The sequence below is a fragment of the Emydura macquarii genome, unplaced genomic scaffold (genome assembly GCF_026122565.2).
Source record: "Emydura macquarii macquarii isolate MOO-44397 ecotype Brisbane River unplaced genomic scaffold, CSIRO-AGI_Emac_v2 contig_3517, whole genome shotgun sequence".
Classification (NCBI taxonomy): domain Eukaryota; kingdom Metazoa; phylum Chordata; order Testudines; family Chelidae; genus Emydura; species Emydura macquarii.
The window spans coordinates 11250513-11272349 of record NW_027133654.1 but is presented as its reverse complement, the minus strand read 5'-3'; the positions used below and the strand labels follow the sequence as shown (position 1 = coordinate 11272349).

The 21837-nt window shown below is 42.2% G+C and overlaps 1 protein-coding gene across 4 annotated transcripts in view; it reads left to right on the top strand.

The window, feature by feature from the left end:
• Positions 1–21837, top strand: part of CEP43 (centrosomal protein 43) — a 67620-nt gene that overhangs the window by 32236 nt on the left and 13547 nt on the right. For 3 of the 4 annotated variants that reach the window (XM_067535869.1, XM_067535870.1, XM_067535872.1), the window contains 3 exons: positions 7148–7368; positions 11244–11356; positions 19315–19383. In XM_067535869.1, coding sequence (XP_067391970.1) covers positions 7148–7368; positions 11244–11356; positions 19315–19383 — 403 coding nt within the window. The remainder of the gene's footprint in view (positions 1–7147; positions 7369–11243; positions 11357–19314; positions 19384–21837) is intronic. The other variant, XM_067535871.1, reaches the window with a different exon arrangement.

Genomic DNA, 21837 nt, shown 5'->3' with positions numbered 1-21837 from the left:
TTAACCTTCTCCTTCACATCCCTCCTTAAGATCCATTTTTACCTTGATGTCTACAAGCTGTCACCAGGTGACAACAGATAGATAAAAAGCTAGTGGGGATAAATGATATTTAATTTTAAAAAAACAACAACCCTTTTAAAAATTATTTGGAACTATTTTGTTCATGTTTTTACTACTGATATGCTCACTTGTCTCTCCCTTTCTTCTTGTTGTGTCTTGTCTTTTAAATTATGACTGGATTCTGCTATCCTACTTTACTTTGCATTCTCCCATTAAAAATGGGAGTGGGTTAAGGTACCATTCAATCTTGGTAAGGGAAGTGGAATCTTACTTTAGAATTTTATTTTGTAGGATGGAAGAAGTCAGGTCTACAACAAATAGTTATTGCTGTGTATTTTATCTTTCTGAAAATTTTACACAGCCAAATTTCAGAGTTTACTATCTTCAGTCTCTTCTGCGTGTTTTGCATCACAAGTGGTTAGAGTATATGAGCAGATTAATTGCCAAGTTTGATTTTAATTTTAATGTTACTTAATTAGTTACTAGGCTTGTGAATAGTATGTTAGATAACTAAACTTTAACAATCAACTTTTTATAACAATGTTAGACAGTTGAGTTTTAATTTAGAAAAAAAAATGCTTTTGGTTTGCAACCTTGTTTCTCTGGATCAGATTTTCAGTAATTTTTATAATCCCTTTAAAAATAGAAATGTAAGTAGAAATGTTGACAACTTCAGCTCTAGTAATACTGTATATATATATATATATATATATACAGGAGGTGTTTTGCTGGCCCACTATACCATAGTATTCCTTGAACAAATAACATCTAAAACTCACTCTTTTGCCTTATAACGTGATTCAAAATCAACTATTAAATGCTGTTGGAAGAGAATTTAGAAATCACAAATGATCCAACTTCCCCTGCACATACCACTCCTGTCCTCTTCAAACTTAAAATGTGTAATTTTAGCTTGTTTAATTTGAAAAATAAGAATGTTTGTGGGAGAGAATGATTCCCTAACAGACATGGGGAGCTAAACCCTATGTCTGCTAGGTGACTTCCCTTCCAAGTACTTCTATAATGAATGAGTTTGTCATTAAATACGGTATTCTGGAATGGCAATAGCTCTCTCTATAGTTAAGGTTATAACAATATTTTAATTATAAGACGGATTTTCAACATTCCTCTAAGTTACTTCAGGGATGTTTCTTCCTCGGACTTGATGCATATGGTTTATGGACAAACAGTAACTCTTCTGGCCAGCTTGAGGTGAATTGGCCAAACTATTGATAAGAAAAGGAAGCTGGAAAAATTAGGTATAAGTCAGATATGGGGAAATTACTATAATGCTGTTTGCTATGTTTAACTTCCAAAAAAATGATAAGCCTTGACTTATTCAGAAGCTCTTACAGAGATATAGTGATACTTTACAAAATTGAGGCTGCATATCATTATTCTCTTCTGTGTCAGAATTGTCAGAATTCCCTGTGAGGCTGCTACTTAGGTCTGTCAGATTATGTCATACTTAGAGAGGGTCTGCAGGATGTTGTAAAGATAGTCAGTGCTGACTGGTTTAAAAAAATATAATGGATCAGGAGAGCCCCTCCACAAGCCACATGAATGTAGTTCAGTTTTTTTTAACTGGCTGGTTAGAGGGTGAGGTTATCCATGAGAAGCGCTCTCTTACAGTTGTCCAGTAACTGTTTCAAATTATTTCATTCTGCACACCTCCTAGAAAGGTATCGCTGGTGTTCTATGGAAAGTCGTTTGAGAATCAGAAACTTCTGAAAAGAGCTGGTTGGCATAATTCCACTGTAACGCTTTTTCATCAGAATTGCTGATTCATTGAAATTGAAAATTTTCATGGAGATGGTTCCATTTTGAAGAAATTCCTTTGGAATCCAGGCAAGAAACCTGCTTGTCTTTCTGCTAACTTGCGCACCCAGCTCTTTGGTGGACTGGGCTCCTAGAGCTTCCATGGTTTCTCGGGCAGCCCATCTTATAGACTTGCCCTGGAGGTGGGCCTCCAGTCTCTTTTGCAGAAAACTTCTACATTTTAAGATTTTGTTTCATATAGGGGAAAAAAAATAATTCCACAAAATGAAATTGTCTTTTTTCCACCAAGCTATACTTCTGAGTTCTGTTCCCACCTTTGCCACTGGCTACTTTTAAAATGTGATTCTATTCTGAAGAGTGACTGTCTAAAAATAGCACTTTTCTTATTTAATGGATTTGTTCCTTGTATACATTCAGTCATATCTGCTGAATATAACTTAAGTTTTTACTATATTTTATTCCTGTTCGACTTGTAAGAGCCAACACAACTAAGAGTGAGTAAACAGTATTCCATCCATTCTTGTGCATCAAACTAATTGTTTAAGTTCCAATCATCAAACCCCTTTGATGTCAGTGGGTTTGTGCAGTTGTCACTAAGAGCACAGTTTGACTTAACTACTTGTGGTGATGCAAAAAGGAAAAAAGAAAAGAAGAAACATAGCTTAATTCTCAGTTTATATTGACTTTGCGCTACTGGCAATTGGAATAAACTGTATTTTACTTGGAAAAAATGAGCACATATGATCATGGAAATCATTGAGAGACATGGAATCCAGCAATATCATGTTAGCATGGTTACTTTACATAGTTCTGAACATGAATACTTTGCACTGATATTTTGTTCACAGTGTTGTTGTAGCCATGGTGGTCCCAGGATATGAGAGAGACAAGGTAGGTGAGGTAATATCTTTGGTTAGACCAACTTCTGTTGGGTGAAAAGGACAAGATTTCAGCTCCAATGAGCTCTTCTTCAGGTCTGTGGAGTTAAAAAGCTTCTATTTTACCAACAGAAATTGGTACAATAAAAGATATCACCTCACCTACCTTGTCTCTTTTGCATTTATATAGTATTTTATAAACATTTATTTTGCAACACCTCTGTGGTAGGTAAATATTGATAACTTTTTTTATACTGTAGATTGGCAAAGAGTGAGATAAGTTAAAAATATTTATTATGATTGTGCAAGTTAGTCTTAGAACCAACTTTAGAACACAAGTCATTAGCTCTGTTCCATAAATAATCTGTCTGTAGAGCCCCCAAACGTAATCTCTCTCTCGGTATTCTGGCACCATCTGTTTATGTTTGCAAGGTTACAAAATCAAGTACACTCAAATTAGGAAATACCAGAATTAAGGTTCTCATGCAACCTTAATTTGGGTCCCTTGTGCATACGCATTATGATAATCTTTAATTAAATGATCCCATCCTATTTGCTCCACAAAACTGCTGCCTCATTCAATGCACATGATGGATGTGCCCTGGAGATGAATCAGAGTTCTATAGTGAAGGAGACTGTTGTCCATCAGACCATTACTTCATCTGTTGCATGAGTTGGAAGGCATGTGGTAAATGAGATGAGGCTGCAGGAAATAAAAGGATGGTCTTGGGGTTTTGGCAGTTGAATGTAACCTGGAGAACTGGATTCTATCCTTGTTTCTATCAGTTACTTTGTGATGCTGGGAAAATCACTTTGTTAGAGGTGGCCACTAACTGTTCCTCATTTTCTGGGTGTCCATCTTGAGACCCTATAATCTGATTTGCAGAAGAGATGAGCACTCACTCAGCTGCAACTCATGTCAGTGAGAGTGGTGTTCTGAGTTAAGTGCTATAAAATACTAAGTTTTCTTAAAATAGGTATCTGATTGGACAACTAAAATTAGTGCACACTTTTAACATTTAATGTCTCTTGTGCCTCAAATCTCCGTCTATAAAATGGGAATAAAAATGCCTTGCCTCACATGAATATTGTAAAGATAAATTAATTAGCGATTGTGAAGCACTCGGATGCAACTGTGAAGAGAGCCATAGAAAAGTGCATGAGGAATTTAATAGTTCTGTATTCAGAGCATAGTTTGAATGCTATGCAGTAAGTAAGGGCTGGGACTAGATGTTCAATGAGCATAAAATGAAATACTGAATAGTTGCTCAGTTGGGGAGCACCATCCATCCTGTACACAGAATGAGGCAAGGATTCTGTGGAAAATAATAGCATGTGACCATGTCATTAAGGACTCTATCATAATGCATATATACAAGGGGCTGAATTAAAGTTGCATAGGCAACCTTAGTTCTGGCAGTACCTACTTTTGAGTCTTTGACTTTGTATTCGTAATGTTCTTCTAACAGTTTTTGTATGTAATTTCCTAGGTTCTTTGAAAAGCAAACTGCAGAAACAAATTTAGTCATGTGGGACTCTATTGACTCTCATAGGGAAGGAACTTTTAGCTCCACAGTACAGACAAACCACCTGAGCTAATGGAATAAGTGGTGGCCATGGCAAGATGCCAATCTGTGTGCCAACCCCTATAGCAAGATGAGGCAGAGAGAGCACAATGCGGTTGCAGCATGATGGCAGATTTCTGCAGCCAAAACACAGGATTCTTCAGCAGTCTGCCACTGGGTTTTCAAAGCTCTTTGCTGATGAGGAATGTTGAGGCATTGGAATCCTGAGTTCTATTCCAGATTCTGAGGGGAGTGTTCTCTAGTAATTACAGACCCTTCTGCTCCTGTCTCTCTCTCTCCCTCCAACTTCTTTGCAAGCCTCTGACCCTTTTTGCCTCCTGCCTCTCCAGCTTGTCCCGGTGTTGCTCCTGCCATTCCCTCTTCCCCTGTCACCTTCCAGCTTCTCCCCTTATGATTCCCCAGATCCAGCTTTTTACCTCTCTACCTTCCCATTTAGCCTGCTTTCTCTTCTTCCTTGTTGCCTGGATTCTAGCAGGGGAGCATTGAGAGCACTAGAAACTATATTTTGCTCTGAAAAGTTCAGCATGATGCCACAGTGGCCCCTGGCATGTAGAAGGAGCAATTGCAGGGAAATTGGCCCTACTCCTGCAGATCTGAGTTGGGACATGTTTGGTACAGGTTGTATCATAGGAAAATTTAGTTGCCAAACTCTGAGTCTCTATTGAACATGGACCAGAGGGAACAAATGCAGTTGCAATATGATGGCAGATTTCCACAGCTAAAACACAGGATTCTGCGGCAATCTGGCAAAATACCATGTTCTGTCCTTTGTCCTTCTAGCAAAGATGTTTCTACCTGCCTCACCTCCATCACTCAATGTTATTTCCTAATCAACTTACAGCCTCCTAGCCCTTCCTGTCTTGTAACACCTGTTTTCCAGAAGTGAAGATGTTGCTGGTTATAGTATGGAAAAACCTATGGAAATATGAAGTGTGGAGAATTGTTTAGTGTTGCATTCTTGAGTCCTGTTTGACAGACAGACGTTTCTCTTTAGTGAATCTAAACCTCTGTGGAGGAAAAAAAGGCATATTTGCTAAATGTTTTGGGAACCCAGCCTACATATTGATCATTTTAGTTTCATAGTGATATTCTTGTTAATTCCCAAGTTGACTTTCTATCTACTTTGTAATCTGAAGTTAAAAAGTTTATGGGAAATAAATAGATTTTCTTAATCTAATTCTAATAAATGCTAATTCTAACTTCTTCATTTACATCCAGAGTGGAATTCTGGTGAACATGTAGTTTATATCACAGTTGGTAAGAAGCAGTTATCTTAAAAACATAAAAATACAGTTTTTTCATTAGTGTGTCTGATTATTTAAATTAGATAAATGGAAACGCTGCTTACACATTAAATCAAATTTTGTTTTTTTTATTAGTAGTGTTCTGTATTTGAAAATTAAGTTCACTTTTTTGTGAGGACTATTTGCATGGGTATCCACTTATAGGGTAGGCTTTAAGTTTGTTTCACTGTATTACAAAGGACAAATGCTAATAACAGCATGAATTTTTGAGACATCTTGGAGTTCATTTACTTTTTTGAATTTGGAAGGAAATTGCAGTTAGTGATCTGATGGCTGCAATATTCTGAATTTGGCAGCCTACTATCCATTGATGTCATTTAAATTATATTAGGTGGCATATGGGAACTTCAATCAAGGATGCTCTCAAGAAGCATGTTTGAAAAACTAAAAAAACAAAATCATGCTATAATCTTTGCTTCATAAAGTTTAAAAGGAATACAAGCAAAGTTTAAGATCCACAAATTAGTGAGTATAGTCTATTATCAGAATGAAAACAGTTTTATCAAGGTGAGTTTTCTTTAATATGAAATATATACATTGAAATAATATTTGAGTTAATGGGTTTCATATTACGTTTTTAAAAGGTTAAGCAACCTTTACCTTCTGAACACAGGAATTTGTACTAACAGGAAGAGTAATAACGTCAAAGTCACGCTGATAATGTTTCACTGCTTAATGGTGAAGTAGCAGGACACAGAGTAAAGCCTTGTCTTCATGGTTTATAAAATCAGTTTTAAAATTGATTTTGTTGCAAACCTGTGTGGATTCATTTACTTCTGTTTACAAGTGTCTTAGATCACTTTAACTTTATTCGGGAGGGGTTTGTCCAGTTTAAATTGGTTTTGACATCAATTTTAGTTTAACTGCAATAATTGTGTGTGAAAACCAGCTCCAAGTTACTGATATTGAAATATTAAGTATATTCCAACTAAGATGATTGATGAAAGGCTTTGGAAATTTTTTTTATGTTTGGTTGCAGGATCAGGACCTTTATTTGCACATTAATTTTCATGACCAGCAGCTCTTTTAAACTCTAGCCAGTTTTTGCTGACGTGAATGGCATAGGACATGAGTCAAACACCCATTCTTCACTAATTTTTAATTTAGATAGAAGTGGAAGACTGAGCCATATTTAGCTAGCAACTAAACTGCCTACACAAAAAAGTAAAATTTACTAAATAGTAAATTTTTCTGCATTACAGGATTTTTGGTTCATTTGACTCTGTTTCTGGATGTGACCTATATACTAAAGTCCTACAGAGGGGATGGGATAGAATTTATTTTTAAAAAGCCCTCTTTAGATGGTTTTGAAACAGGAATTTTTTCGTCGTTGATACAGTTATATGGGTACAAAAGTAGAAATACTAAATCATTTAACTTGAAAATTTGATTATGTGGATTGCTTGCATAGTGTATGTTCCTGGTGGTCCTTTATTAACAACTGGGCTGCAGTTCAGTCATGAGAAACTATTTTCATGACTTCACTCAAGAAAAGACATTTTCCCCTGTAAGTTTTTTTGTTTGTTTGTTTGTTTTAAAGGTTGCTGAAACCAGTCAAAGTGATACAAGTATCTCATCAGGAGAAACAAAGAGCAAAAGCAGTATTCACTTTCTTCCCAATGAGACACAGCTAGTTTCTCAACCACACAACAAAGACTTAAATACCAAAGAAAAAAGTGATCCAGCTGTAGATGAGGATGACATAGAGGGAGATTCTTTTTTTGATGATCCCATACCCAAACCAGAGAGAAACTTTGGCTGGTAAGCAAACTGTGCTCTCTAGTTAAGACATTTATTTTATGCTTACTAGGTTTGCTAACTATTTATGTTAGATTGTGCTATTTACACATAGCCTGTAGTAGAAGGCAGTGTGAAGGTGCACTGTAAAGAATCCTGCTTGAAATGCACAGCACCTTCTGGAGCTCCCGGGTTGCACTGGTGAGTAGTTTGCACCCTTTCTGGGGTGTTACATAGTTTCCTTTTGATGCCAAGCCAACTGATCTGGCTGGTGGGGTTGGACAAGGGCAGGTGCAGCCTTGGCTTTGCCCTCTCCCACCCATTTTATGCCATGCGTGAGCATCTGAGGTACAAACCCTATGCTTCTTGAGCCCTGGAAATGCAACTTTGAACAACTTTAAAGTAGCTGCACAAGTGGGAGGGGAGAATCTTTATTTCTCTATATAACTCCGTAAGGACTGGCAGAATCTAATCCATAGTATTGGAGTGGTTAAGAAAATAGTGTTAGTTCATACAGACATACACCAACTTCATACAATACAAGTTTTAGGAAAGACTCTTTTGCTTATGGAAAAAGTCCCCTTTATATAAACCAGTGTTCACATTTATTACCTAGTGCGCCCAAGCTGACTTGTTTTCAGTAGAGTAATTGTTCTTCTAGAACATGTCAGTTTTGCAGACCCAAACTTTTTAGGACACTTTGTGGTTTTGTAGCATCTGAATGATGAGTGAAAAGTTATTTCAAAGTGCAAGTCTGACTGAGTGGTACAAAGGTGTCAAATCCTACCTTCTTATTCCTTTGATCTTGCTACAGCTCTGAGCAGAGCCATTTCCACTGTGCTGTGTTAGAGCAACTTTAAAGTTCTAATTGTGGGTGGGCTGCAACCAGACACAAGGGGCCAAAAATGCACCTGAGGATCGGGGTAGCAGGAGGTTGCCCCATCTATGTCCACTCTTTCTCTTTTACATTGGCAGCAGGCAGGGGGATGGTCTAAGCCCTTTTATGTTGGCCCTACTGTATCAGATGCTCATTCTTACACCGGGATGCATAAAGCAACCACACAAGATAATTCTGCCCTCTATTTCTAATAAACTGGCAAACTCCTTTCTCCTTTCAGAAAGGGATTCTTTGATTTATCTAGCTAGAAATAAAAATTACAGGATATGCTCTGTAAGGGAGATGGCCATCCCTCCTTTTCAGTCTCAGAGGGAGCCCATACCCCCTCGCTGCCACACCTGTGTGGGCAAGCTTCCGGTAGGGATTTAGCTATCTAGAAGGCTTCGGTCCCAGGTAGCACAGTCAATGGGCCCAACTCCCAGACCGGGCACAAAAATAAACAGTCTATGGCCCAGCCCTCCGGTAGGGTGAGGCCAATAAGTAGTCTAGGAGACTTCCCTTGCAGAGGTGAGCACCTGCACAATCTAGGGCTCCCAGCAGGGTGCGTTGTGAGTGCTGCCACAGTCTAGGGCTCACACCAAGGGGGGTTGAGAGCACCACCGAGTATTCACAGGCAGGGCTAAGGCTGGCACCCCTGGGTGGGTGGCAAAGAGGGGGGACGGGGACATGGGTCCTCCCAACTTCAACACATCCTACCCCAGGTCCCTAACAATAGCGGGGTGTTCCGCCACTGGGTCAATGGGGCTCCAGCTGAAATGCGCCAACAGGTGCTCAGGCTCGAGCACAGCTGGACTGAGGTTGGCTACGCCTGGGCTACTTCCTCTACCCCTGTGCCAGCATACCTGTGGCCAAGTGTTGTCGTCTCACCTTCTCAGGATACATCATCTGCAGCAGTCCAATAAGTCCTCGCTGTCTAGTCTAGGTTGTCAGCTGCTCAAGTGGGTTGGGCAAGTTCTCCAAGCAGCCAGAGTCCTTGCTGGGTTCCCCCTCCAGCAGTGGGGAGGAGACATCCTTGTCCTCCAACTCAGCTGTACGGCCCGCCCTTTATAAGTCCTGTTCTGCCTCACTGCTTTCAGCATGGTGGGTGTGGCTTCACTGACTCTGCCCACCAGGGATTGAGTGGCAATCCCTCTTTGTCAGTCTTGGAGAGGGAGGCCATGCTATATGCTTCTACAATGTATTTAAAGAGCAGCTGACTTAGCATGAAAAATATTGAACAAATACATTAAAAAGAACTCTACTATTGTTTATTTTTTTCTTTTTATCAGTAGATGTGTCAGGATTAAAATAGCATCATTTAAGAGTTGATTTTCTCCTGCTTATTTAGAAGCTTAAGTACTAATTGATTGTAACATTACAGTTACATCAGCCAATTGATTGTGATGTCATAAACCGATAAAACATTGAGGGGGAATACCAGTGACAGAGAAACCTAATACTTGCGCATGATCTTTAAACTGATGGCTTTAAAATATTAAAACAAAACTGCTAAAGGAATTTGTTTCTCCAATCATTGAATCTGAGAGGTGATAGTGTCTTTCTGAGCAAGTAGATTCCCAGGATTGTTGCAATTTCCTGCATTTTATGTAACAGAATTACCTTGTAATTCTTCTAATAATTCAAAACAAAAGACAAAATAACTTTAGAAGAAATTAAATAGTATTGTGCAATAGTCAGCAAATCATACAACTGACCTATATTTATAAATATAAGAAAATGCAATAAAAACAATGTTCAGGAATTTTTCTACTACAATATTACATCAGTACATAAATGGCCATCAGTTGTTAAAAGCAGCAAAGGCCATGACTTGAATTGTAATACCTATTTATAATTGCTGCCTGAAAATGCTTGAAAGACAAGAGTTCAAGAAAAGAAACCTTAGTTTCACAGCAAAACTGAATTGCCTAATACAGACGACATTTCCATGGCATAAAAGACACAAGGTTTGTCAAGTTACACGGATTATGTTAAAGATCTATTTCCATATCAATTTTACATACATTTTTAGACTTGTGTATCTTAATCTGGTTTATGTAACATGCAGATATTGATAGCAATTCCATGGTAAGGCCTTTTTGTGTGTGCAAATTATGGTAAATAAATTAGAGAAATGCTAATTAACAAGGTTCTACAGATTTTGGAGCTTATTATTTGTGTAGTGAAATAATAGTTTGCTATCTTCCTCCATAGTGGATCAAATTCCATATGTATATACATGTAACTTGGAGCCATTACAATTTATATAATGTCCATATAAACTTGTCCAAATATATATTAAACTCACCAAAACAACAGAAACTTAATGTGAAATCAAATTCTGCCCATATGTCATCCCATTAGATGAGCATAAAATACATTACATGAAACTAGTCACAACTTGGTGACCGAGGATGTTTTTGAGAATAGTGTAGATTAAACTTTGACCTTCACTGTGCTTGCTGCATCTTGTATTTGTAAATAATGTGTTAACTTAAATTTAAAATTTAGGAATGGAATAAAATGGCAGCTAAACCAATGTATTATGTGGTGATGAAAGAAATCCATTTTGCTGCAGTCTTGAGGAGCATTCTTTCTCTACAACATGACTGTTACAAGTTTGTTGAACAAAATTAATCATAATTCAAAAGCAGGAGCTGGCTGATATATTTATTTATGCCTGAATCTTTTCCTCTTGGCTACATGGTATTTGTGGGGGTAACAAAAGGCCCCCTGATAAAAATAGTGATACTGAAGAAGATGCAGGAGATCTGTTTGTGGCAGAAGGCAGGCAGAAGTCTATGAATAGGTGAGAAAATAACTTTCTTATTGAATGTCTTGCTTAACACTTTTACCACCAACTTACCCAGTAGAAAGTTTTCAGCCTTTTTTAGATTCTAGAATGAATAGTCCCTTCACCTGATCTTATGCTGCATACAATATTGTTTCTAGTTCCATATATATTTAATGGATGGTAGAAGAGAGAATCACATATTTAATTACAAATTGTTTCCCTTTTTAGGAAAACTGAGTCTAACAAACAAGGAGGAAGTCTTGCTTCTCTTTCTGATGTACCCCCTGTCAGGAGTGGACTAAGCTCCCTGGCTGGAGCACCTTCACTAAAAGAGCCTGACAGTAAGTATAATATTCAAATCCTTTTGTATCTTGAGTAAGTTAGGAGAGAAATCATTACGTTTAGAGAAATTAATCACATGATCTAGGTAGTATAATGCAAAGGAATAATTTATTTTCCACAACCACAGGTGTAATCTACACTGTCATGCTTTTTGGAGTGGTTCATGGCCATGAGTGCCAACCTCAAGGGAGACTGTCAAAAAGCAGAGCAGACCCTCCTGTATGCTCTATAATTAGAGTTCACCATCCTACTAATAAATATGTAATCTTAAAGATCAGTAATAGTCTTACAGTGGAGTTGCAGAAAGTCACCTTGGGCACTCCAGTCTATCTTGCTATTCAGGCAAGCTGGAGTTAGTGATAAATGGTCACTAACACCACAGATCACAAAATAGTCAGGTTGCTACCCAAGAGAACAGTCACTTACCCCTGGTCAACTTGTACCTCAGATCTCACACCAAAGACAACACTTGTAGCCAATCCTATAATAAACTAACTAAGGATTCATTAACTAGGAAAAAGAAATGAGTTATTTATAGGTTAAAGCAGGCAACATATACACACATGTTACAGTCTGTGGTTCCAAAAGTTGATAGAGTTGTAGTAAACCATCAGCACTGAATATCTTTTAGGGCTAACCCAGGTTGACCCTGGGGATCTCTGCTTTTGTTTCCTAGCTCCAGCCCTGTGGGAGTCCAAATAGCAAAGAGATAAAGAATTTTCATATCAGCTATCTTTATTTCCTTCTTCCAGAATTCAAGTTGATGGGACAAGCTTCCTTACATGTAACACCTTTATGGGTGTGAGAGCCCAGTCTTTGTACCATTAGCTCAGTCTTTGTACCGTGATGCTTCACTAGGGCCGACTTAGTTTCGATAGTCCTCCTTGATGGGCAGAGGAACCACTCCTCCTGTCTATAGTCACAACTTCAGAGCAGGCGTTTTTACAGTTATAATACAAAACGTACATATTACCTTATAGCATGGGATACAGACATTACTAGTAAGATTAATGCATGCAGGGACTTTAGAGAGACTAAACACATCCTTACAAGTCTAGCACCTATCTTGAACAATACTAACATACAGGTGAGCTGGTCTGGTTTCCAGCTGTAAATTTATCTGTGCTCAGCTGATGCCTATAGCCTTGGCAAGAGCTGGCACCTAGTCTACCAACGTCACATACACCACACATTCTTTCTAAAAGTGACTATTTTAGAATGTTTCAGTGTTATGTAAACACTTTTTTTAAAGTTGCACTGACCAACTCTAGTACCCTTAGCTGAAATTAAGATCGTAATATTTTTTCATTACATTTTTATTTCTTCGAGTGCTTGCTCATGTCCATTCCATATTAGGTGTGTGTGCCACATGCACCAGTGCTGGAGATTTTTCCCTTAGTGGTATCCATAGGGCCAGCTCTAGCACCCTCTACGGACATGTGTATATGCACTGGTATAGAGGGCGCCGCCGACCCCCTTCTCTCTCAGTTCCTTCTTACTATCCATGTCAGTGCTGGAATGTTCTCTTGCTGCAGCAAGCTCTTACAACCCAGTGTTTTTTCTTAGTTGCATTAGTGTATATAGTTTGTTAGTTAGTTTGCTAAGTGTTAATTTTCTTAGACATATTGTAGGTTGACAAACGTGGCCCAGGGACGGGGTTTGCCCCGGTCCCCAGACTTCAAGCCATGCACTTTGTGTAAGAAGCTTGTGCTGGTCAACGACACTCACCAGAGATTCCTAAAGTGCCAGGAAGAGGCTCACGTGCAAAACAAGTGCAGAATCTGTAAAGGGTTCAGGCCTCACACCAAAAAAGATAAAGATATCAGACTGAGAGCTCTTCTAATGGAGTTGGCACGTAGACTGGTCTGGGCCGACCCATCTGTCTTGGCCCCAAGTAATCAGCTTCAGTGTGCCCCACCCCACCCCCGGTGCTGACTTCCTCCCAGTACTGATCACCATCCCTGGTGCCGAAGAAGAAATCAAAGACGACACATAATGAACTGGGGCACTCACAGATCCCGAGGAGGGACAGGAAGAGCATAGGTGATCAGGCGAGACCTGTGCCAGGCTGCTGGGACTTGGGGGGCATCAACCTCACCTATTCAGATCATAAGCTCAATCCTGGACCCGCCGCTGACTCCTGGGAAGCAGCAAGGGCCTCTGACACTTTCTGGTACCAACCACTCCAGAGGGATTCCAAGCAATGAAGAACCTCCTTGACAATTCCTGTGCCTCTGACACCTCAGAAAGAGAGCACCTCACACCAGGACATGATACCAGTACCATCAACTGCGGGGCCACCTAGAGGCAGGCCCACAACAAGGCCCCTGCAATTATCCCTGACACCGAGATGTCGGTCCCTGACCGCATGCAGGCCAGCGATGCCCCGCCAACTGTAACTGGATTCACGGTGCCGGTCCCCGGAGCCACAACGTAGGCGGTTGGGCTCACAAAGCCAGTCTTCGGATGCACGGCACCAGTCCATGGAATCATGGCCTCAGTCTCCACGTCACTGCTGCAGGTCCCCAGAATCCCAGCACCAGTCCTCAGATTCCTGGCACAGATCCCCAGAATCCCGACACCGGTCACCACCGAATCAGTACGGGAAGTCGAAGGATAAGAGCCGGTCGCTGGACATGTGACACCCGGGCTCCCGACACTGCTCTCTGGTACTGGAATACTGCCATTCCCAACACAGTGGTGAGGGGCAAGCAACGTTGGCATCTCAATGGTCCCCGGAGAGCAGTTCCTCGGACTCTGAAGGGGAAGAGGTGACCCTGCCCAGGGGACAGACATCTACCTCCTCGGCCATAGGCTTCCCCATGGGACCTCCTGTAGGTGTTTGGCCGCAGGTCCAGTGGCCCATACCAAGGTAGTTTTGGAATTCGTGGGGGTACCCCCTTGCCTGGGATCAAAAGCACAGTCATTCTCCAGAGCTTCAGGGAGATCATTAATGGTTACTTGCCCAGCACTTGACTTGGATGTCAAGTCACACCAAGAGGTTGAGGCCTCCACTCTAGCTCCAGAAGGGGCCACCCCAGCCATGGAGGACGAGTTCATCCCTCCACCCTTACCAGTGGCGGCATCCTCACCAGATGAGGCTTTAGCGGGACCCTCTGCCACTGTACCACATGATGACTTCAGGGCTCAGCAAGAAGTAATGTCAAACCTGAGCCTACAGGCAGAGGAATTGAAGGAGCCTGATAACGAACTTTTTGACATCCTGGCAGCAGTAGCTTCATCCAAGGTATCCTCCTCGTCCATGAAGGGATAGTAAAACTATCAAAGGCCCTTTGGCAGATCCCAACCTCTCTGCCCCCTACATCTAAGTGGACAGAAAGGAGATAGTATGTACCCACGAAAGGGTTTGAATAGCTATCCACCACCCCCTCCCTGGGGTAGTTGGTAGTATCAGCGGCCAACAGGTGGGGTAGGTAAGTTCTACTCCAAAGAATAAAGAGACAAAAAAGTTAAACCTTTTCAGAAGAAAGGTTTATTCAACAGCAAGCCTACAGCTGTGCATAGCAAATCAACAAGCCTTGTTGGGAAGATATTATTTTGATATCTGGCACTCCTTGACTAAGTTCGCTGACTCCCTGCCTCAGGACTTCAGACAGGAATTTAAGGCTATGCTGGAAGGGAGGGGAAGTCGGTGGCCAGGGCCTCCTTCCAAGCAGCCTCTGACACGGCAGATTCAGCAGCCAGGACAATGGCATCGGCTGTGTCAATGAGACGAGCATCATGGCTCCAGTCATTCAGTCTGTCTTCAGAGGTCCAACAGCCCATTCATTTGCCTCTCAACAGCCTCTCATTTGATGATGCAGTCTTATTCACAGACCAAATGGACTCAAGACTGCACAGGTTAAAGAACTCCAGAGCCACTCTATGCTCTTTGGGTCTACACCCCGTCATCCGATGGGGGACACTTTAAGCCCCAATAGCCATAGAGACTCCGGGGGCCAGTCCAGAGGTGAACCCTACAAAAAGAAAAATGGGTTATAAAAGACACCAGGGCCAACCCCCAGCTACCGCCCTCCAGTCAGGCTCAAGCCGTTACCCCTCTGGAGGCAGACAGGCCTTTTGAAGGTGTGCCTGTGGGAGACCTACTAGCCCTCAACTAGGATCTAGCCTCCCTTTTATTTTCATACCACCTTGCACCCTTCCTCCCAGCCTGGGCTGCTGTAACATTGGACCAATGGGTGCTAAATACAGTGGCAGCTGGGTACGCCCTTCAGTTTATTTCACTCCCATCTCCCCAACACCGTCTGTCTTCAGGGACCCTTCTCACAAGCAACTTCTTACCCAGGAAGTGCAAGCATTCTTATGGTTAGGTGCCATGGAAGCAATTCCCCAAGAATGGACAGGGAGAGGATTCTACTTCCGCTACTTTCTGATCCCAAAAGTCAAGGAGGACTTGAGGCCACACAGGTCCAGCGTGAGCCACAACAGGTACCTCAAGAAGTTGAAGAGTATGATCTCTTTGGCCGCCATCATTTCCTCTCTGGATCCTGGTGACTGGTACGCCACCCTCGACCTAAAAGACACATATTTCCACATTTCTATCTTTCTGGGCTACAGAAGATTACTATGGTTTGTGGTTGGAAAGCAGCATTACCAGTTCATGGTGCTTCCCATAGGCCTGTTACAGCACCATGCATATTCACAAAATGTATGGCAGTAGTCGTGGCCTACCTCAGACAGCGGGATATAAAGGTCTTTCCCTACCTGGATGACTGGCTCATCAAGGGCTGCTGGAAAGCTGAAGTCCAACACAGCACTGGGATCATCTGAGCTACCTGTCAAGCGCTGGGCCTGTTAATAAATTAACAAAAATCAACACTGGTACCAGTTCAGAGGATACAGTTCATTGGGGCGGTCCTCAACTCCATTCAAGCCAGAGCACTGCTATCAGAAGCTAGGTTCCTTGCCATATCAGAACTTATAGCCCGCTTATCAGATCATCCCCTCACCACAGCGAGGGTGTGCCTCAGGCTGTTGGGACACATGGCAGCTTGCACCTATGTAACCAGCACACAAGGTTACACTTCAGGCCTCTGCAAATGTGGCTGGCAATGGTATACTCACCGATCAGACACCATCTGGATATGGTCCTCATGATCCCTCCACCAATACTTTTCTCCCTATCATGGCAGTCAAAACCACATCATGTGTCAAAGGGCATCTGCTTCGCAGCCCCGCAGCTGACATTGTCACTGGTGTCAGATCCTTCGGCTCTAGGGTGGAGGCCCACTTCAGAACCCTCAGGACACAGGGCCTTTGGTCCAAGGAGGAGTTGGCATTACACATAAATGTCAGGGAACTCAGAGCAATCCAACGGGCCTGCGAGGTGTTCCTCTCCCAGCTGTCCGGCAAGGTAGTGCAAATTATTGACGAACAATACGGCCTCAATGTACTACATCAACAAACAAGGGGGAGCCTAGTCCTCAGCCCTTTGCCAAGAGGCCCTCTGTGTATGGGACTTCTGCCTGAAAGCTGTGCATCTCCTGGGGGTCAGGAATACATTGACAGATCACCTCAATGGGTCTTTTTTTTCTCACCACAAGTGATCCTTACACCCTGAGGTTGCCAAGTCCATCTTCCAAAGGTGGGGTACTATCCAAGTGGACCTCTTCACTACCAGATGGAACAGGAAGAGTCATTGCTTCTGTTCTCTACAAGCACTCGACAGTGGCTCACTTTCCGACGCATTTCTCCTACCATGGTCGGGCAAGCTGATGTACACCTTCCCACCAGTTCTCCTCATGTACAAAGTCTTCATAAAGGTCAAGAAGGACAAAGCATGAATCATACTGATAGCCACAGTATGGCCATGCTAGTACTGGTTTGGGATGCTTCTAGATCTATCAGTGGCCCTCCTCTCCCGGCCAGACCTGATTTCTCAAGATCATGGTTGACTGCTGCACCCAGACCTAGCCTCCCTACACCTGACGGCATGGATGCTCCATGACTATATATGGAGAAACAGACCTGCTCCACTCAGACCCAGCAAATTCTGTTGGAAATCAGGAAACCCTCCACCAGAGCGTCATACCTAGCCAAGTGGAAGTATTTCACCTGCTGGGAATCTGATTGGAACATCTCCCTGACTAAATTATCTATTCAAACCATTTTGGATTACCTGCTCCACCTGAACCAACAAGGTCTAGCCTTATCGTGAATTAAGGTACATGTGGCAACCATGTCAGTCTTTCATCCATCTATCCAGGGCAGATCTTTCTTCTCGCATGAGATGACAGCCAGATTCCTCAAAGGTCTTGAGAGGCTATGAGACCTGATTCCTCAGTGGAACCTCAGCATGGTCCTATCAAGGCTCCTTGGGCCCCCTTTGGAGCCCTGGCATCTTGAGCTCTTCTACACCTACATCCAGGGCAGATCTTTCTTCTCGCATGAGATGACAGCCAGATTCCTCAAAGGTCTTGAGAGGCTATGAGACCTGATTCCTCAGTGGAACCTCAGCATGGTCCTATCAAGGCTCCTTGGGCCCCCTTTGGAGCCCTGGCATCTTGAGCTCTTCTACACCTATCTTGAGAAGGTCGCCTTCTTGGTGGCAATTATTTCAGCAAGGCGAGTCTCGGAGATCAAGGCCCTGACTTTCAAACCCCCTTACATGGTGTTCTACAAGGACAAGGTCCAGCTGCATTCTCACCTGGCATTCTTCCCAAAGGTGATAGCACAATTCCACGTCAACCAAGCTATTTTCCTGCCTGTCTTCTTTCCGAAGCCGCACAACTCAAATGAAGAAAAGCATCTCTATATGCTTGATGTCAGGTGAGCTCTGGCTTTCTACATTGACAGGACTAAGCCTTTCCCCAGATGCACACAGCTGTTCATTGCGATTGGCAAATTGATGACAGGACTGCCACTATCATCCCAGAGGATATCATCCCGGATCACTGCTTGCATCCGAGCCTGCTATGAGCAGGCAGGGATCCTGCTTCCAGCTTTGCTGACGGCCCACTCTAGAAGAGCCCAAACGGTGGTGACAGCCTTCCTGGCTCAGGTCCTGATACAGGACATCTATAGAGCCGCTACTTGGTCTTTGGTCCATACCTTTGCAGCCCATTATGCTGTCACTCAATAGGCCCAAGACGATGCAGGCTTTGGTAGAGCAGTATTTGAAGTGGCTCATCCATGAATTCCTAGCCCACCTCCAGAGACACTGCTGGTGAGTCACCTAACATGGAATGGACATGAGCAAGCACTCAAAGAAGAAAGAACAGTTACTGATCCTCGTAACTGTTGTTGTTCTTCGAGATGTGTTGCTCATGTCCATTCCACAACCACTCTTCTTCTCCTCTGTTGGAATTCTGGTAAGAAGGAACTGAGTGGGAGGTGGGCCAGTGGCACCCTATATACCAGTGCATACATGGGTGACCTCAGAGAGCACTAGAGCTGGCCTTATGGATACCACTAGGGGAAAAAATCTCTGGCACCGGTGCAAGTGGCACGCATACACCTAATATGGAATGGACATAAGCAACACATCTTGAAGAACAACAGTTACAAAGGTCAGTAACAGTTCTTTCTACATTGCTCATGAAAATTCTAGCTGGACTGTTACCTCTGAAGAACAAGGGATGGAGGTTATTTACTTTCATATTTTTAGTACACAGTCTTGCCAAACACTCAATGGCACTAATCATGTGTGTGACATTACTTGTGTAGACAAACACCTGTCAGGAATGATCTAGATATACTTAATCTTGCCTCTTTGCAGGGAGATGGATATAGATGATCTCAAGATTCCTTCCAGTCCTACATTTACATGATTATATGTCTATAAGTGTTTGTAGGATTGGATCCCCTACTTGGAATATAATATTAGCCTATGGAAAAATTTCCTAGACTTAACTGATTGATGGATGTATTTAAGTATACTCTTTTTTTTCAAACAATAACAAAATGTATTTCTGATTTAAATTTTTTTTGGTTACAGATGCAAATAAAAACTCTGTTTTGAAAGATCTACGTTTGGTGAATGCAAAACTTGGATCACTTGAATTAGGCAAGTAGTTGTTGAGCATGAGGGAACCTAAATGTCCTAGTTTTAATATTCCTATATTTGAGTTCCATCTCAGCCCTTATATTGATATTGAGCCAAAATCTGCTGTCTTACTTGGGTAAAAGTTCCATTGAAGTCAGTGGAAGTCTTCCTTGAGTAAGAGCGGCAAAATTTGATTAATTATTCTGTATACTAAAATTCCGAATTGGCAGGAATTATTTGTATGTTTCTACCAGAATTATTTTACACATATTCAAGCCACCTCATGCTTAAATTTTGGTGATAATTTTGTAGTTGGTCTGCTGACAGTACAGTATTGTTGATAAAACACCAGAGGGAAATCTAGTGTAAGGAAAAAATAAAATGTATTGTAAAGCAGCTTCAATCTAGATGGTACTAGCTTTTATGAAGCATTTCCCCATATTGCTATTAGTGTTACACAGTTTGTTACTTTTTCAAGAATTGTAATTTATTCCTGGATATATGCATGATGACGTGTCCAATTACCATTGTTCTCAGTTCTATGGCAAAATATATAAGACTAGTAAATTGTCCAGCATTGAAATGCATCTCAGAATTAGTGTTCACTTCAGATCTTTATTTAAAATGGACAGTTCTGTTGAAATAAATGGTAGCATGGGCTTTTAAGGGCAGATTTTTAAAGGTACAAATGGGAGTTAGGCATACAACTCTTATTGGCTTTCAGTGGGATTTAGGCATCTCTAATTGCCTTTTGTGCCTTTGAAATTCTCCCAATTACAGTACCAACATAGAATCCTAGAAATGTAGTGCTGGAAGGGATCTCAAGAAGTCATTAAGTCCAGCTCCCTGAACTGAGTTAAACGTAGACTATCCCTGACAGATGTTTGTCGAGTCTGTTCTTAAAACCTCCATTTAGTGAGGATTCCACAGCCTCCCTTAGAAGCCTATTCCTGAATGTAACTACTGTTCTTCTTTGAGTGTTGTCCCTGTGGGTGCTCCACTTCAGGTGTTCATGCGTCCCAGCACCATCAATGGAAGGTTTGTGCAGCAGTGCCTATACGGGCTGCGCATGCACTGATGGTGTATTGTGGCACTGTTGGCGCCATAACTGCCGCTTGTGCGGCCCAACCCCCTCAGTTCCCTCTCAAGTGTCCCCGGCCTCATACGGAGCTCCACAGCACTCCTTTTTCCTTAACATAAAACAAAAAAAATTAGCAACTTTAGTCATAGTTTTAGTCATAGTAACCTTTAGTTAAGATAGATATTGTTTATAGTTTAAAAAAAAAATTGAATTCTTCCCTCGCACTACTATACTTAGTGAGGGAGGACCATCTTCCCACGAAGTTCAAAATGCCGGGATCAGCAGGATTCAAGAGGTGCGAATCCTGCAGAGAAGCTATCCTGATTTCAGATTGACATGCTCTCTGTGTAAGGTGCCTAGGAGAGGGCCATATCTCGGCTAAGTGTACACATTGTTCCAGGCTTAAGGCGCGTACTCGATGGGACAGGGATCTCTGCCTCAAACTTATTTTAATGGAGAAGTCCCTAGAGCCTACTTCTGTGACTGGAGACAAAGGCACCACTCCAGCTCAAACTTCCAACTCTAAATGGAAGAGAGCCACAATCTCACTTGTTAGAGACACGCCAAAAGTGAAGCAGTCTCCAGCCAAGTCTTTGCCTCCCATACCATCCATCTCAAGGGAGAGTTCAACTACAGTGCCTGTCTCTGCTGGCACCTCCAGAACCAAGGCCTCATCAGCACTGAGCTGAAAAATGGCACCGGCTACAGCACCATCTATACCAGCAAAATCAATGCTGAAACAGACACCGGCATGCATGCCACCGCCAACGGCACCATCACCTCCATTGGCACCAACAAAAGAGAAACCTAGAACCGTAGTACCGACAATCATGCAGAGAGAACACAACCTTGGCGCCAGCAGCACCACCAATACACTCTCGGCACCGTGCACAGGAAGGCACTCCTTCTCACTCTCCACTCTATGGTACTGATAGATCGCCTTGTATGCAGACATCACAATCTTCTATTTCACCCATTCATACCCCACTATCAAATGATGATGAGGAAGGCTCACATGAACGAGTTTTTTCTCCATTCAATCCTCCCTGGACAGAAGAGAATCTATAGCTTCACTTAAATCACTATCCCAAATCAAGAAAACCATGAGGGAATGGATTGAACGGATGAAGATTCTCTCTGAGATCTTCCTGCTCACGTTCCACAAGAGATCAAGGCACACCCCCACAGCTTTCAGCAACACATGCCTTCAACATTGGCCATAACATCTGACAAGCCTGTTTCACAGTCATCTGCCCATGACAAAGTCCTTGAAACATCAGATGATGGCATGCAGGAGGAGACCTCCCCTGCTCACAATTCATCCTCGTCACCGGACGAAGCAGTAATGCCTCCTCTTCTGACAGCAGACAACTTCAGGCAGTTTGAAGACTTAT